At 36.5% G+C, this 16,134-nt stretch overlaps 1 protein-coding gene and 1 non-coding gene across 2 annotated transcripts; both read right to left on the bottom strand.

Annotated features, from left to right (window-relative positions):
• Window positions 1-8,769: 8,769 nt before the first annotated feature.
• On the bottom strand, window positions 8,770-9,684 carry LOC110780690 (uncharacterized). Its single transcript, XM_021985025.1, has one exon. The coding sequence runs from the start codon at window positions 9,682-9,684 to the stop codon at window positions 8,770-8,772; it is 915 nt and encodes a 304-aa protein (XP_021840717.1).
• Window positions 9,685-12,255: 2,571 nt separating this feature from the next.
• LOC130462280 (small nucleolar RNA R71) lies at window positions 12,256-12,362 on the bottom strand. The gene has a single exon (XR_008922377.1). It is a non-coding gene; the product is annotated as a small nucleolar RNA R71 (small nucleolar RNA).
• Between the last annotated feature and the right edge of the window lie 3,772 nt (window positions 12,363-16,134).

The following is a 16,134-nucleotide window of genomic DNA, read 5'->3' as shown; positions in this document are numbered from 1 at the left end:
GGAGTTGGGGTTCATGGTGGTAGCCCATGGCCTTTTCTGGGACCGGATTGATCACCGTGTTCTATTTTTATTAAAACGTTCCTCGATATCGCAGGTCACTGAGGTTACGGAGTCGCGCCCGTACCTCGTCTTCCTTAGTGAAGACTTCTGGATGGACAACTCGGTCCATTGTCTATTTCAACTAAAATAATATTATTGCTAAAAGTCTAGTCTAGTCTAGTCTGGTCAAGTATGGTCGTCAAACTATCATGTTTTGTCTGCCTTTATTTGTGTTCATTAGTATCATGTTAGGATCGTTCGTTTAATAGAATCATGTTAGGATTATTATTGATTTAGTATGTAGTACTCAGCTTTGCTGATTACGTGCTTTTGCTTGTGCATGTTGATCATGGCTATGCCTTATTGATCCTGTGATGACCCAATCTTTGGTGAGCAGTCTCTAAGGATCAATAAGCATTGTCCATCTGCAGGTTTGAAGATGTTGCATCATTGGGATCGGGAATAGAGAGCTTGTATTTTAGTTTTGATTTACTAAGTTGACTTGGGTTTGTTTAATTGGACTTTAAACTTGTCGTACTATTTATATTTCCTTATTTTCGTTGGTTGATTTTTGGGACTAAACCTGTAATCGATTATTTATAAACCTAAAGTTAGTTTTTTTTGTTTTCCGCTGCAAAATTCTGAATAAGCCGTTACGTTTTCACACGGGCGATAATGCCTTGATAATTCTCTACGTTTTATATTAAAAGGTTATTTTAGAAAAGAAAGAATTGTCGGGGTGTTACAAAGTGGTATCTAGAAGCTAAGGTTTTACTTTAATAAATTTTTAGGCGCCTAACTATCTAGTTATTTAAAATAAATTTCTTAAAAATCGAGCTTCTACGGATTATAGTGTTCAAAATTGGTACTTTTTTTTGGGGGGCCGATTTCCTTTTATCCTGTTTGAAAGTATATAATATTTCTTATTTAAGTTCGAAATCAAATTATTATTAAAGTTAAAGTGATACTTTCGACATTTTTATTTTTCTTATTATTTATTATTCAAAAAAAAAAACAAAAAAAAAAATGAGTACATTTTTTTTAGTTGTTTCAAGAGTTAGAATTCGTTATTAGAAAATATAAATTTTTTTCGAATTAATAACTTTATTTTTGAATTTATTCGCTACGCATTTCCTTAATTTATTTTACTTTATTTTATATTTTTATTTATGTTATTATCCTATGTTATAATTTTATTATATCATCGTCCTTTTATTTTGTTATTTAAATTATTCCAATGCTCTAGTTTATGAGAGATGTGTAGTATAAGAAGGGCATATAAGATAGAATTATATGTGCATTAGTAGCTAGCCAAGGAAAGCATAAGAAATTGATTGTTATGTATGTGCGTGTGCTAATTGTTTAATGTTACATTTACATGTGCATAAAGAATTGTTTGATTCCACCAAACTTATTGATCATTGAACCTTGTTTATGTTTTGGCTGGAAAATCGTTAGTGAGACCTTGAATTGTTTATTTCAGGAATAAAATGTTTCTTTCCAAGTACACCAACATAGGATCCTTCGAGAAACTTGATATAGAAACCCCAGATATTTACGTGAAGAAAATCATGTTTGGATGTGAATACTATGCTAAAGTTCAAGGGCAACCTATCTTAATGAGAAAGGATATCATAGAAGCCACTATCATTAATTGCTTACCTAACCAAATGTCATACCTAGAACTCAAAGATATGTTTAAAGACATGCATTCTCATTATGGAACACCAAATTCGGCTAAGTATGGGACTATGATGGTAGTTCGAGATACGACTCAGAGATTATGACCACCACTACTGAGGTAGCAGAAAGTGGATTAATAAGGGTAAAGACATAGGGAATCATGCTTGGGATGCCGTTATAGAGGAACCTATAGGAGTTGGTGTAAATAATGATCTAGAGAAAAATGATGTAGCCGTTGAGGATGAGAATGTAGGTTGAGGCAGAAAATCCTAACCCAAAGACCTATGAGCCTACCATTGAGATCCCTGGTAAGGTGTGAAAGAAGATTCGGATCCGGAGGAAGAGTTCAACGAATACTGAAAATCTAGATTTCACTCCACAAGTTTCCAAGGAAAGAGCAGATAGGCAAGATGCCTTAAACGTTTGAAGTTGTAATAGTTAGTTAGTTCCTTTATGTTTTAAAGAATAAGTAGCAAAGCTATAACAGTTTAAAGTTAAAGTAATATGAGATCGAGTTATTCTTTATTCTTTTCAAGGATGTAATAAACCTTTATAGAATTAACAATAAAAGTTAAAGTATTCGTTTCCAATTTGAGAATTCCATAATTCGCCCAGCGGTAGTTTATATTTATGTCATAGAACCTTTATTTTATTTTGAGGACAAGTACGTTATTATGGTTTAGAAATTGTTATTAATATTGTTTTGAGGAATAAAATTTTCTTTAGGAAATACAAGTTTCTTTTGATGAATTAAAGTTAAATATTTAATTATCCAAGTGGTCAATGATTTAGTTTGGGCACGCGAAGAGGAATAATTTCTTTTATTATTATTATTTGTGATGATTGAATTTGATTTGTTTCCCTCGATCGGATGTCCTTTATGTGAATGTCGTTCGCAAATGATAGAGGAGAATTATTTTGCAATGATTGTTGCACCTTCGTAAATGATTTTATGTGAATATTGTTTATTGAGGCGATCTCTATGGTCAAATCAAATATTGCTTGATATAGAATGACATGTAAGTGAGGTTTAGAACCTAAGATAGAGTATATTAATTTAAGGCCGTGTTATAGAATGACCAACAATGACTTAGTTGTTGCTATTCGCCTCTTGGCGGAAAAGCTGATCCAAGAGAGAACTGACCATCCCGATCCTGCCGGGGGCATGTTTGAGAGACTAGCCAAAGCTAAGTCACCATACTTTAAGGGCAAACTGATCTTACTTTTTAGAGAACTAGGTTAGAGAGTTTGAGAAATTGTTTGGGGCTGTGAACTGTCCTGAGAATATGAGAGTGGGTCAAGTTGTCATGTATTTGAAAGATGAAGCTGATTTATGGTGGAGAGAGAATAAAGTTAGGCTTAGCGCTGCTGAGAGATTCAATTAGGATTCAATTGTTACTGCCTTAAGGGAAAGTTTTACCCTACTTTTTATGAGAAAGCAAAAAGTTTAGGAATTCATAAACCTTAGTATGGGGAGCATGACCATCGATGAATACTATAGCAGATTTATAGCATGACCACCTTAGGATTAGGTGGGGAAACCTTTACATGTTTGGATATTGTGTATGGGGAAGCTGCTCATATTTATGGTTTGCAGTCTAGAAGGGACAAGAAAAATATTGTTGTTGGGGAGAAAAGAAAAGAGTTTAATGTTGGAGAAAACCAAGGGAATCAAGAGAAATATGAATGAAAATGGTAATGGGAATGGAAACTTTCAAGGAAGGAACAAACAGGGTCACAACAATAGGAACCAATCTGAGAGAGTGTATCACTGTAAGATGTGCAATATTAACCATCCTGGTAAGAATTGTAAGGGAGAATTAATAAACTGTAACTATTGTCAGAAAAAGGGGCATAGGAAGTATGAGTGCTTTACTAAGCAGAAAAAGGAACAAAATGGTGATGAGAGTGGTAAACAGGTGAAGTCGGGATTTAACCAGTCAAGAAATTAGAGTTCGAAGCCTATAGGGTCGCAAGACAGCCAAGGAAACCTCCATAAGTCTGCTAATTAGAATAACAACTATAATAAGGCTCCGGGCAAACTGTTTGTGATAAGTCGAAATGAAGCTGAACGACCTGTTGACTTAGCTTCTGTTACTTTTCTATTAACTCCGTGCTAGTTAGAAAGTTATTTGATTCAGGGAAAGCTTATTCTTTTGTTTCGTCATCTCTTATTAAGAGTCTGAAGTTAGTAGATTTTGAGGTGATTGATCTACCCGTAAGTATTCCTACCGTTGTAACCATAAGGTGTACCAAATTGTTTAAGAACTTGCCTTGTGAACCATTTTTCGGTTGTGTGAGCTAGATGTGAGTTAAGAAGTCGGAATGAAGATCGAGGATGTTCCAATTGTGAATGAATTCATGGATGTGTTTCCTAGTGAGATTGCAGGTATGCCACTTGCTAAGAGCCGTTGAGTCCCCTATAGACTTAGTTCCTAGAATGACGCATATATCTAGAGCACCATATAGAATGACAACTCCTGAAATGAGTGAATTGAAGACATAGTTTCAAGAATGGTTCGATGAGGAATATATTGGGCCTAGTGCATCACCGTGGGGAGCTCCTGTGTTGTTTGTTAAGGAGAAAGATAAGAGTATGGAATTATGCATCGATTTTAGAGATCTAAACATCATCAAGAACAAGTATCCTTTGCCTAGGATAGATGACATATTGGATCAATTGAATTGGGCGAGTGTGTTCTCGAAGACTGACTTGTTTTTGAAGTATCACCAATTGAGGATAGCTGATAAAGATATACCTAAGACCTCATTAGGACTCGTTATTGTCATTATGGGTTTAGAGTAACGTCTTTTGGGTTAACCAATGCACCTGCACTAATTATGGATTTGATGAATGAGATTTTCTACGAATTCTGAATTAAGTTTGTTATTATGTTATTGATGATATCCTGATTTATTCAACGAACGAGAAAGGGCATGACAAACACTTGAGGATTATTTGGAGACGCTTAGAAAGAATTTTTTTTTTATGTGAATGAAGTATACGAATCTTGAAGTCATCTGTGTATAAGTGACACCGACAGAAAAGTGAAGGACTAAATTGATTGAGAACTATGTTACGTAAGGGAATAAACCTAAGAGACGATTTGAGTGGTCCAGGATCGTTAGAAATCATTGTTGTCTTGAAAAGATGAAAAGAAATATATGAATTGGTGAAGAGCTAGGAGTTGTGCCAAAAGTTATACACCCATGAAAGGCATAATGAGGTTTGGTAAAAAGGAAAAGTTGACCAGAAGGAGTCTCTGTAGATCCTACTAAGATTCAAGATGTGAGTGAGTGACCTATTCCAAGAACGTGTCCGATACCTAAAGTTTCCTAGGCCTAGATGACCATTATAGGAGGTTGTGAAAGACTTTTCGAAGAGAGCAAAACCATTGACCAACTTGTTGAAAGAGGAATCGAAATTCGAGTGGAGTGAGAAATGTGAGAAAGCTTTCTAGATTTTAAAAGAGCGTTTGACCTCCGCACCTGTTGTCGCGTCAATTGAAACTTTATGAAACCAATTACCCTACCCATGACCTAAAGCTAGCTGCTAGTGCGTTTGTTTTGAATGATTTGGAGACATTATCTTTATGGGGCAACATCTGAGATCCTTACCGACCATAAAAGTCTGAAATTTTGGCAAAAAGGTCTAGTGAATCTTGGGAACGACATTGAAATGAGTATTTATTTCCATCCTGCAACCGATAGACAGACTGAAATTATTACAAAATATATGTTGAGATTTTGTGTTATTGACTTTAAGGGTAATTGGGAAGACCAACTAGAGTGATTGAATTTCTTGCAACAATAGTTACTCTGCGAGCTTTAAGATGGAACCTGTTGAGGCATTGTGTGGAAAGACGTGTTGAAATCCCACTTGTTACGATTTTAGTGGAAATATAGCATTGGGGGCATGATTCGTTGAAGTAGAAATATCCAAAGTCATTCTCTGGGATGAGTTACGAGGGCGTAACTCGTTTTCTTTAAGGGGGGTAGAATGCGATAGAAATTCGCGCTTTTACCTATTTTTATGGTGTTTTTATGCATTTTTATGCTTATTTTTAGCAACTTATTCATGCTGATGCAAAGTACATAGATTCTCCGCACAAGAAAATGTGTTCGTGAATATTACAAGTAACTTTAAGTTGGCAAAAGAGTGCACATTAGTGGCACAAGTACTTCTCCAGTAAGAATAAGTTGAAAACTTTTGAGAAATTGGTGAATTTTCGTGTCAAGTTTCGGGACGAAAATTCTTTTAAGAGGGGTAGATTGTAATCCCCCGTAATTTTATACATTTTATTAATATATTTTAACGTATAGTTAATTATATTTAAATAGAATTTACGAATTTTAGAAATAAATATTTAAGTTACGAATATTTATTTTTATACGTTTTAAATATTTCAACGATTTATGAAACTAAAATAATTTTAGAATTTTATGTTGAAAAGAATTTGAATTACGAAAACACGTGAATTTAGAAAATAATCCTTTTGGATTCAAACACTAAAATTCATTCCTAATTCTAGACCAACTTGGTAAGCCCAAAATTCCCCACCCTTGTTTTGTTTCACGTGAAACTCAACTCCTCCTTGCTTCAATTTCACGTGAAACCAAATACACCAAAACCCTCAAACCTTGCTTCCTCCTTCACGTGTAACCCTACTGGCTGTTGTACCAGCCACCGCCGTCGACCCAGCCACCGGACCACCGTCATCCCTCGTCGGTAAACTCCTCTCCTTCTCTTCCCTCTTATTCTTCTTCCTTTCCCTCTCTTTCGATTTCTCTCATTAATCAATGGCTCTGTTTTGATGTCTATGTTGCTCGACAGCCACCTAGAGCACGCAACCACCACCACCGAGTCGCTGCTGGTGCGCCGCCCTTGTCGCGCCGCCTTGCTGCACGGTAGTCTCCCCTCATTTCTTTCCTCTTTCGTTCTTCTTTTCTGTTTCATTTTCGTGCTCCTCCTCACTCGTATTCCCCCTGTTTTCGGCAGCAACCACCGCGCACCCCAGTCGCACCGTCGTTCCGCCGCTGCCTCACTTATGCTCCGTCGCTACCGCACCTATGCTCCGCCGGCCAACCTCCTCTGTTCCCTTTTTGGTTAATCCCCTAAAAACCCAATGTGAATTAAATGTTTAAATTATGTAATTTATGTTTCATTGAATTAAATGTATAGTTTTTATTAGTCAATTATCAATTTCAGATTTATATATTTTACATAATTGAAATATTAAATTTCAGATTTACATAATTTGATTGAAACGAGAACTTTAATTATTAACACATGAATTTTTAAGATTTTAATAGTTTTAAAATCATGATAGAATGGTTATGAATAATTAAAATTATTATTTTTATGTTCTAAGCATGATAATTTGGTTTTGGGAAAGCTTTAAACGATTTGATTTCGCTGAAAATTTAAAGTATGACGTTTGCGAAGAGTTTTCAACGAATTTCAATCATTGATTCAATAATTATGATGCTAGGAAATCAAATGTTCAAGTTTTAATGTTAGGGAATGTCCTAAATATGTTTAGGATGTATTTAGAATGCTTTGTTATTGTTGTGAGTGATTAGAAGTTGATTGAGAATATTTGTTGGTTGTTTTAGGCGGAGAATTCTCTTTAGGCGACTTTTGAAAGTGTTAAAGTGGCCTATTAGTTGTTTACACAAGGTACGTACATACCTGTGTGCTTGGAATGCGTGCTATTTGTTGAAACCATGTCGAAATTGTTGATGAACTTGGTTATGTTGATATTATGGTTGAACTTGGTGATGTTGATATTATTGACGAACTTGGTTATGTTGAAATTGCATGTTTAATACTGTTGGACGGACATATTGAACTTATATTGCATTATGAGAATTGTAACATGTTAGTATGGATGATTGATACAAACATGTTGGTTGGGAACACTAGATTATTCTATATGTTGGTTTGGATCGATTGATTATTGTTCCCTTTCTATCTTTTCACTACTTTATGAGGGCGGAGGACCTTGTTTAGTAAGTTGAAACTTTATGCCCATATACAGGGTTGCTCATGGTTAAAGGAAAGGTTGGATCAATTGGAATGAGTCTTGATTGATGCTTTTATGATCACTTACTTAATTCCAAGATAAAAACAGTTGTGAACAAATGTGAATTGTATGTCTTATGTGATGGTTGAGTCATAACGGAATCTCAATTTGTAAATCATGTAAAGTGAAACTGGGTAGCAATAGCTTTAGACTGTGCACGTCTAAAGTGACGGACAAACAGGAGTTGGGGTTCATGGTGGTAGCCCATGGCCTTTTCTGGGACCGGATTGATCACCGTGTTCTATTTTTATTAAAACGTTCCTCGATATCGCAGGTCACTGAGGTTACGGAGTCGTGCCCGTACCTCGTCTTCCTTAGTGAAGACTTCTGGATGGACAACTCGGTCCATTGTCTATTTCAACTAAAATAATATTATTGCTAAAAGTCTAGTCTAGTCTAGTCTGGTCAAGTATGGTCGTCAAACTATCATGTTTTGTCTGCCTTTATTTGTGTTCATTAGTATCATGTTAGGATCGTTCGTTTAATAGAATCATGTTAGGATTATTATTGATTTAGTATGTAGTACTCAGCTTTGCTGATTACGTGCTTTTGCTTGTGCATGTTGATCATGGCTATGCCTTATTGATCCTGTGATGACCCAATCTTTGGTGAGCAGTCTCTAAGGATCAATAAGCATTGTCCATCTGCAGGTTTGAAGATGTTGCATCATTGGGATCGGGAATAGAGAGCTTGTATTTTAGTTTTGATTTACTAAGTTGACTTGGGTTTGTTTAATTGGACTTTAAACTTGTCGTACTATTTATATTTCCTTATTTTCGTTGGTTGATTTTTGGGACTAAACCTGTAATCGATTATTTATAAACCTAAAGTTAGTTTTTTTTGTTTTCCGCTGCAAAATTCTGAATAAGCCGTTACGTTTTCACACGGGCGATAATGCCTTGATAATTCTCTACGTTTTATATTAAAAGGTTATTTTAGAAAAGAAAGAATTGTCGGGGTGTTACATGCCTCCTCGTCCAGTTGTAACCTCAAATAGCCCCATCTCATGATCAAAGGCTTGGACCTCGTGAGCACCAGATTTTGCCATGTTCATTTCAATTGTTGTTGTGGCCTTCTCAATGAAATCGTGGCCTTCTTCAATTCTCCTTTTACCCCAACCTCGTCTTGTAACAAAGTAGGAGTTCACTCGGTAAAACGTCATCCGAACAAGGGCGGTTATCGGCAAACAACGAGCACCTTTCATCACCCCATTAAAAGCTTCGGACATGTTTGTGGTTTTCACGCCATATCTAAAACCACCATCATGGTGGATCGACCACCGATGAGAAGAAATATCCATCAAGTACTTATGAGCTTCAACATTCAATTCACCAATTATTCCCAAGTAGTAATCAAACTTCTTTCTTTGACGAGCATCTGCGGCTTTTCCGAAAAGGTTCTTCACATAAGCATTCTTGAACTGAGTGTTGACATTAGAGGCAAGGTGACGAGTACAAAATGGATGGTGGGCACGCGGCTCCTCCCACCCACTATTGACCCCATTCATTGTTTGCAAAATCCCTGCATGTCTATCAGAAATGACACATAAACCTTCCCTCTGAGTAACTAAATGCCGAATGTATTTCATGAACCAATTCCAACTCTCACCATTTTCACTTTCAACAATAGCAAAAGCAAGAGGGAACAATTGAGAATTCGCATCGGTACCCATGGCTATGAGTAACGTGCCCTTGTACTTACCATACAAATGAGTTCCATCTATGGTGATTAGGGGTCGACAGTGCTTAAAACCATCGATGGAAGGCTTGAATGCCCAAAACACTCTCAAAAAAATGTGAACAGAAGGATCTTCATTAGAAGCCAAGGTACACCATTCCACGACGGTTCCTGGATTAGACTCTTTCAATGCTTGCATGTACCTAGGCAACTCTTCGTAAGATTGCTCCCAATCACCAAAAATGCTTGCAATAGCCTTTTGTTTCGCTGACGAAGTGATGAATCTTATTTGTATAGGGTATTTTAGGCGCATTTAGGTTGCATTTCTAGGCATTCGTCTCATTTTAGTTGCATTTAGAGTTACATTTGCATAAGTTGTCGTTATTGTACTCTATTACTCTCCGTTCGTGTTTTCTTTAATATTTCAGGTGATTTTACGGTCATTTGGATGATTTCTAAGTGTTCAAAGTTGATTTGGATGATGAACGAATGAGATTTTGACTCAAGGATCATTACATGTCTCTCGGAATAGCTTTTGAGTCAACAACGAAGCTAAACGTTATTTTTTCTAAGCATCAAAATGGACAAGCGTTCACTCTTTTGATCATATCTCACGTTCTACATATCGGAATCAGACTATTTTGATTAGGCTAGAAAGTAGGCTTAAAGAGCTTTCCAACGATAGGTCACACGTCCATACGGGCATTGTAGAACGAGAGTTATGACATAAACAAAACGCTCAAACATCCAGCGAGGGATGGCTCGACAGCCAGCGAGAGATCTCTCGCCATCCCTTGCACGCAAAGCTTCTGCCTCGCTCGCTGGCAATCCAGCGTAGGCGCTGGAGTTGCCGCCCACCATGCTTCGTCGCTCACAAGATCCCTCGTTGGCTCGCAAGATCCCTCGTTGGCTCGCTACACCTCTCGTCGTGCCTCATCGCTTCATGGTTGCTTGCTATGCACCTCACTAGGCCAGCGAGGGATGGTGCGCGAGATCCCTCGCTGCCTCGTTGCTCCGTTGCTTGTCTTGCTGCACTTCACTAAGCCAGCGAGGGATGGCTCGCTAGCTCCCTCGCTGCTCTACTTTCTTGCTAGTCTCTCATCATCATGCCAGCGAGGGATGGTGCGCGAGATCCCTCGCTGCCCATGCCTCGCCATCTCTCTTGCCGTGTGCGCGGCTCGTGCTCGGGTTTGGCTGCCACGTCATCGCTCCATCGACCAATCATCGACGACTTTTATTTTTATTTTCTTATTTATTTATTTGCTTTATTTTAGAAAATAGGAGCATATAAATACTCAAGGGAATTAATTTATTTCCCTCATGTTATTATTTCCTTAGAATTCTTTTAAACGCTTAGTTTTATTTTTCTCTCTTCATATTATTTAGCCCTAGTACACTCCTTTCGATCGATCAGTCTAAGGTATTTTTCATAATTTCTTTTGCTTTAGTTTATTATTATTGTTTTCGTTCCATAGTTTAATTTTTCCTTTGATTATGAAATTCATGTTTATTATTTCTATCATGTTTGTTAATTCAATTATGAGCGAGTAGTCGTATTCTAGGGCTAAGTAAGGGAAGCCATGTTTATACCATGATTATTATGCATAAAGTTTGTTAATTTATAGACTATTGCTTGAGTATTCCGATTGATTTGTTTTAATTGTTGATTCATGTTATCGGCCAATTTCATGAATTGATTATCTAGCTAATAGGAATTAGAATCGAAAGATCGTATTTTTAGAGGCTTAGTGCAATTGGCAATTCTGATTATGTTAGCGACCGTACTGCATATGTTGAATTGAAAGTGTTAAGACCCGACCGTAGGATTAACATGTAATTTAATTACTCGGCTTAGTTTATTCATTTATGGATTGATTTGTGTTCTTGGATTGGTATAAGCATGGTGAACCGAACAGACGCCCTAGACCTTTTAATTCATTGATAATTTCACATTTACATTATTGCTTTAGCTTCATTAGTTAATAATATCCAAAATCAACTTTCGTTATTGAAATAGTTCGTATAATTAGGCAAAAACTAATAGAACTTGTCTCCCTGTGGGATCGACCCGTATTTGCTAAGTATCTGCTAACAACAGACACCGTGCACTTGCGGTATCACTTTTTAATTCATCAAGTTTTTGGCGCCGTTGCCGGGGAGACGGCTAGATTCTATTAGTTTTAGTTTGATTATTTGAACTGTTTCCATTGTCTCATTGGAACTTTTAGTTCCAATTGAGGCAAATTTTACTGCGTTTTCTTGTCTGTTGTTTATGCCCAGGTCTGCTAGAACGGGTACCTTGGTCCCTCCCGATCCCGATCTTGGTAAGACTCTTCGACAACTCAAAAAGAAACAACAAAAGAAGAAGCAGTCAGGGTCTCAAGACTTACAGACTCCACCGAGTCACACGATGTCTAAATCCTTGAAATCATATGGGGTTCTTTTCTCGAGCAGTGTCCCGAACGGGCTTACGATGCCAACTATCGAAGCAATCAACTTTGAGATCAAGCCAGCTCTAATCTCCATGGTCTCACAAAATCAATATGGTGGTCATCCATCTGAGGAACCCACCAACCATCTGCAAAGGTTCAACCAACTATGTGGTACTATCAAGCATCAAGGGGTCACTCAAGACCAATTGAAAGTTATGTTGTTTGGTTTTAGCCTTCGTGATAAGGCTCAAACATGGTTGAACGATGTCAAGGAGACAGAGTGGAGTGCTATTTCACAGGCCTTTCTAGAAGAATTCTTTCCACCCACCAAGACTGCTGAAATAAGACACAAGTTGACTACATTCACGCAAGAACCTGGAGAGTCACTTCGAGAAGCCTGGGATAGATTCAAGGCTTTGCAGCGGTCGTGCCCGCATCACAACATTGAAAAATGGTTCTTGGTTCAGATTTTCTACCATGGTTTGCAAGATGAAACAAAGAACACGGTTGATTCTGCTGCTGGGGGTGTTTTTCTTGACAAAGAAGTGGATGCAGGTTATGATTTCCTTGCCAATCTTGCTGCCAATCACTATAGCACCACCAGAACCACATCTAAAAGGGGCAAGATGGACGTTGATGCTTATGCTCTATTGTCCTCACAAGTGGCAGCCTTGAACCTAAAGATCGATGCTTTGAAGTCCCCTCAGTCTGGTACTCCCCCAATGAGTATCAATGCTATGTCTAGTGTAGCTCCAGTGACAACTTCTTACTGCAAAGTTTGTGGCATCCAAGGTCACTTTGGTCATGAGTGCTCTTATAGTCCGCAGGATACCACGCAAATGGAACAAGTGAAAGCTTTTCAACAGAGGCAACCCGATGACCTATATTCTAACTCATACAATCCAGGTTGGAGGAATCATCCAAATTCCTCATATCGGAGCAACAATGTTCAAAATTCTCAACCCCAGCAACAATGGTCACAACCACAGTTCCATCCACCTCATCCACATGTTGCTAGGCCTCCATTACCACAAGGAGCCTCACATAATGCTCCCCCGGGGTTTAATATACCTCCACACCAAGGCTATCAACAACAACCTCCTCAGATCAATGCTACTCTAGAGCCTAACATGGGTGATCTGTATAAGCTCATAGAGAATATGCAGAAGACGTCAGAGATCTCTCAAAAGAATCACGATGAGAGCATAAAGGAGTTGAAGAATCAAAATAGAATGTTGGAGAACCAAGTTGCTCAACTCGCTGGTACTTTGTCAAAAAGGCAACCGGGAAAACTTCCAGGGCAATCTACTTCATCTCAAGATCATACTAGAGAGAGTGCTTGTGCCATTGTTCTTCGGAGTGGTACTACATATGATGCCCCCTCGGTACCTACTGATTTTATGGATATTGAAAAGGGGAGAGAGGAGGCTAGAAGGACGAAGGAAAGAGTCAAGGAGAAGGTTATCGATGATTCTCGCCCTTTTGTTCCTCGATTGCCATTCCCTCATCGACAAAATAAGTCAAAGAGTGATCATCAGTTTGGTGAAGAAGCATATGTAGAAAGAAAGATTGTGGATGTAGGGGTTGAAACCCCGGGTGTTGAGAATCTCTATTCTATAAAGGAACAGCTGAGGTCTTTTTTGTAACTTTGCTTTTCGTGTCCCCCAGTTAAAAGACAAAAATACCCCCTCAGTAGTTCTACAGTTTAATTTAACTAAAGATCTAATTTGCCTGAAAGAATGTAACGCCCAGAATCAAGATTATGGGCCCATTACCACATAATACAATCCTATTTATCTCAATTACCAAAGTTGGTGTTGATTGATGGATTAAATCAGGAAATAAATGAAAATAAGGAAAAGAAAATATTACAATTATTACAGTTGCCAAATGAAACTATCAAATTATGAACAATACAGCTAAACGAACAAAAAATTTCAAACTGCAGAAACCAAAAACATTCAAAAAATCTCCATTGTAAACCAGAAGAGGAAGAAAATTTTCAGAAATCAAAAAACATCTCCATCGCAAATCTACTGCCGCGCTGATTCTCAGTAGAAAACCAGAAGGAACCCGTTCTCAAAAGAACCACATCACCGTTCTTCCTTCTTCAAGTCGCTCCCACACGTAAGTATACTTTTCGTACGAATCCTTGCAAATAAAATACAAACAGAAATTAAACAATTCTTTTATAATAATAATTCATAAATTTTAATACATAACCATAAAGAAACAGAAATCAAACAATCATTCTTTTAACAAATTCGTGAATTTCTAATTTAATTGTATGGACATATTCAAATCTGTGTATGCATAAAAATACAAGGAATATTGTACGCATAACAATATACTTTTCATGTATACAAGACTATATAAAAAATAAAAACAAAATTAAATTTGTGAATTCATGCATAAAACAAATGTTCTTTTCTAATATTGTTGTGTTTATTTATTTTGCAGATTTCAACATATAAGGTTAGTAATATTCTTTTTTTTTGAAAGAAAGAGGTAAGTAATATTCTTGCTTTTAAATTATTTTATATTTCAATTTAAGCATTTGGTTAAATAATCTCATAATTTTTTTAATTTTTAATTGCAGATTTCAATAACGAAGGTATATGATAACATAAATTTCTGTTATTAAAATTATGATTTTAAATATAATTGACTTACATTATTGACTTACATTTGTTTTAATGCAGAATTTAATTGGGGTTTGAAGTTCATAACGAGGTACAACGACCAACGACATACGGTAAATTCTTAATCTTTAAAATCTGGAAGGAAAACTAAACCCCTCATCTTTCAGACCTTTGCTTTCCCAAGTCAAATCTGAGATTGTTTGCATTTTTTTTGTTCAATTATGTAAGTAAAAAATCCGAAATAAATTATGGTTTTGCAGGTTATAATTTCGGTTTTAAGTTCAATTTTAAGTTGGGTGTTAAGTTCATCAAGACATACTATAAACAACGGCATAAGGTATGTGGCCCACCAAGATCTTAATAATAATATGCATGCTTAATGTGACTGTATACATGTTTATGATACCTAATGTGACTGTACACATGTTTTGTTTCTGTTTTAATTACATAGAACGAAAAGAAAATCATCAAGTTTTCATTCTAACTAATTGAGAATAAAAATCAACAAATTTGTTCAATGAGAAGGTAAAAACAATGTAATTTTATTCGATTAAAATATAGTGAGTAATTAATAAATAAAAATACATCTAAAAAAAATTACATCAGGTTGATCTCACCCAAGCACATTAATCTCACCTCCTCCCCTCACCCACGCACATTGTTTCAAAATTCAGTATTAAAAACCCATCATCTCCCTCCTCCCCTCACCCACGCACAATGATCTCACCCATGCATAGTGAACTAACCTAATCCCTCATCCCTTCTTGAATTAACCAAAATTACAGAGTGAATAATGGGAGTTCGAGTCGCAAGAATAGTTGTATTTACATGTTTCGGCTCAACAAAGTGACAACGACATCAAGGTACTCAATAACGGGGTTGATCTAGAGCTCAATATGTGATTAACACATCAATTTAGGTAATTTAGTTTTGAATTGTGTTTTAATAAACAATAACATTAAGAAAATCAAGACAATCCACTAGAAAAACACACAAAATAATCTAAACAACAGGATCAAACCCCTAATTAAACCCCTACAAATCACACTAACTGAAAATAATATCATGATTTTCACTAAAGTACTTAATTTCCGCATTCAACTCAAAAAAATGAGGATATTTCTACAAACAAACAACACCAATTCATAATGCTGCTTGGGTAGACCAGAATATTAGGTATACACCAAGATATAAATGGCCCAAAATATTAGGTGTTACATTTTATTGTCATGGCCCACGATTTAACCAACTAAACTTAAGTTATAGACCATTGCTTACAAATATAAGATAACTGAGCATTATTTAAAATAGGAATTTGAGCCAGTAATACTGCAGCAAGAGAAAACAAAAGGCAACAAAAAAACAAATTCCATCAAAAAAAAAAGCCACACCATGTTCAATTCTCAAAGTCCCAATCTTATTAAGACTCAACAACAAATCATACCACCAAATCTAAATAAATTCATACCACCAAATCACACAAATAAAATTAAATTCAAACAACCAAATCAGTTTATAATTTAAAAGAATTGACGAACCCAAAGTAGTAACAAATCTCACCCAATTTAAACAAAT

This window comes from Spinacia oleracea, chromosome 5 (genome assembly GCF_020520425.1).
Source record: "Spinacia oleracea cultivar Varoflay chromosome 5, BTI_SOV_V1, whole genome shotgun sequence".
NCBI classification, from domain to species: domain Eukaryota; kingdom Viridiplantae; phylum Streptophyta; class Magnoliopsida; order Caryophyllales; family Amaranthaceae; genus Spinacia; species Spinacia oleracea.
This window is presented reverse-complemented; position numbering and strand designations above follow the sequence as displayed.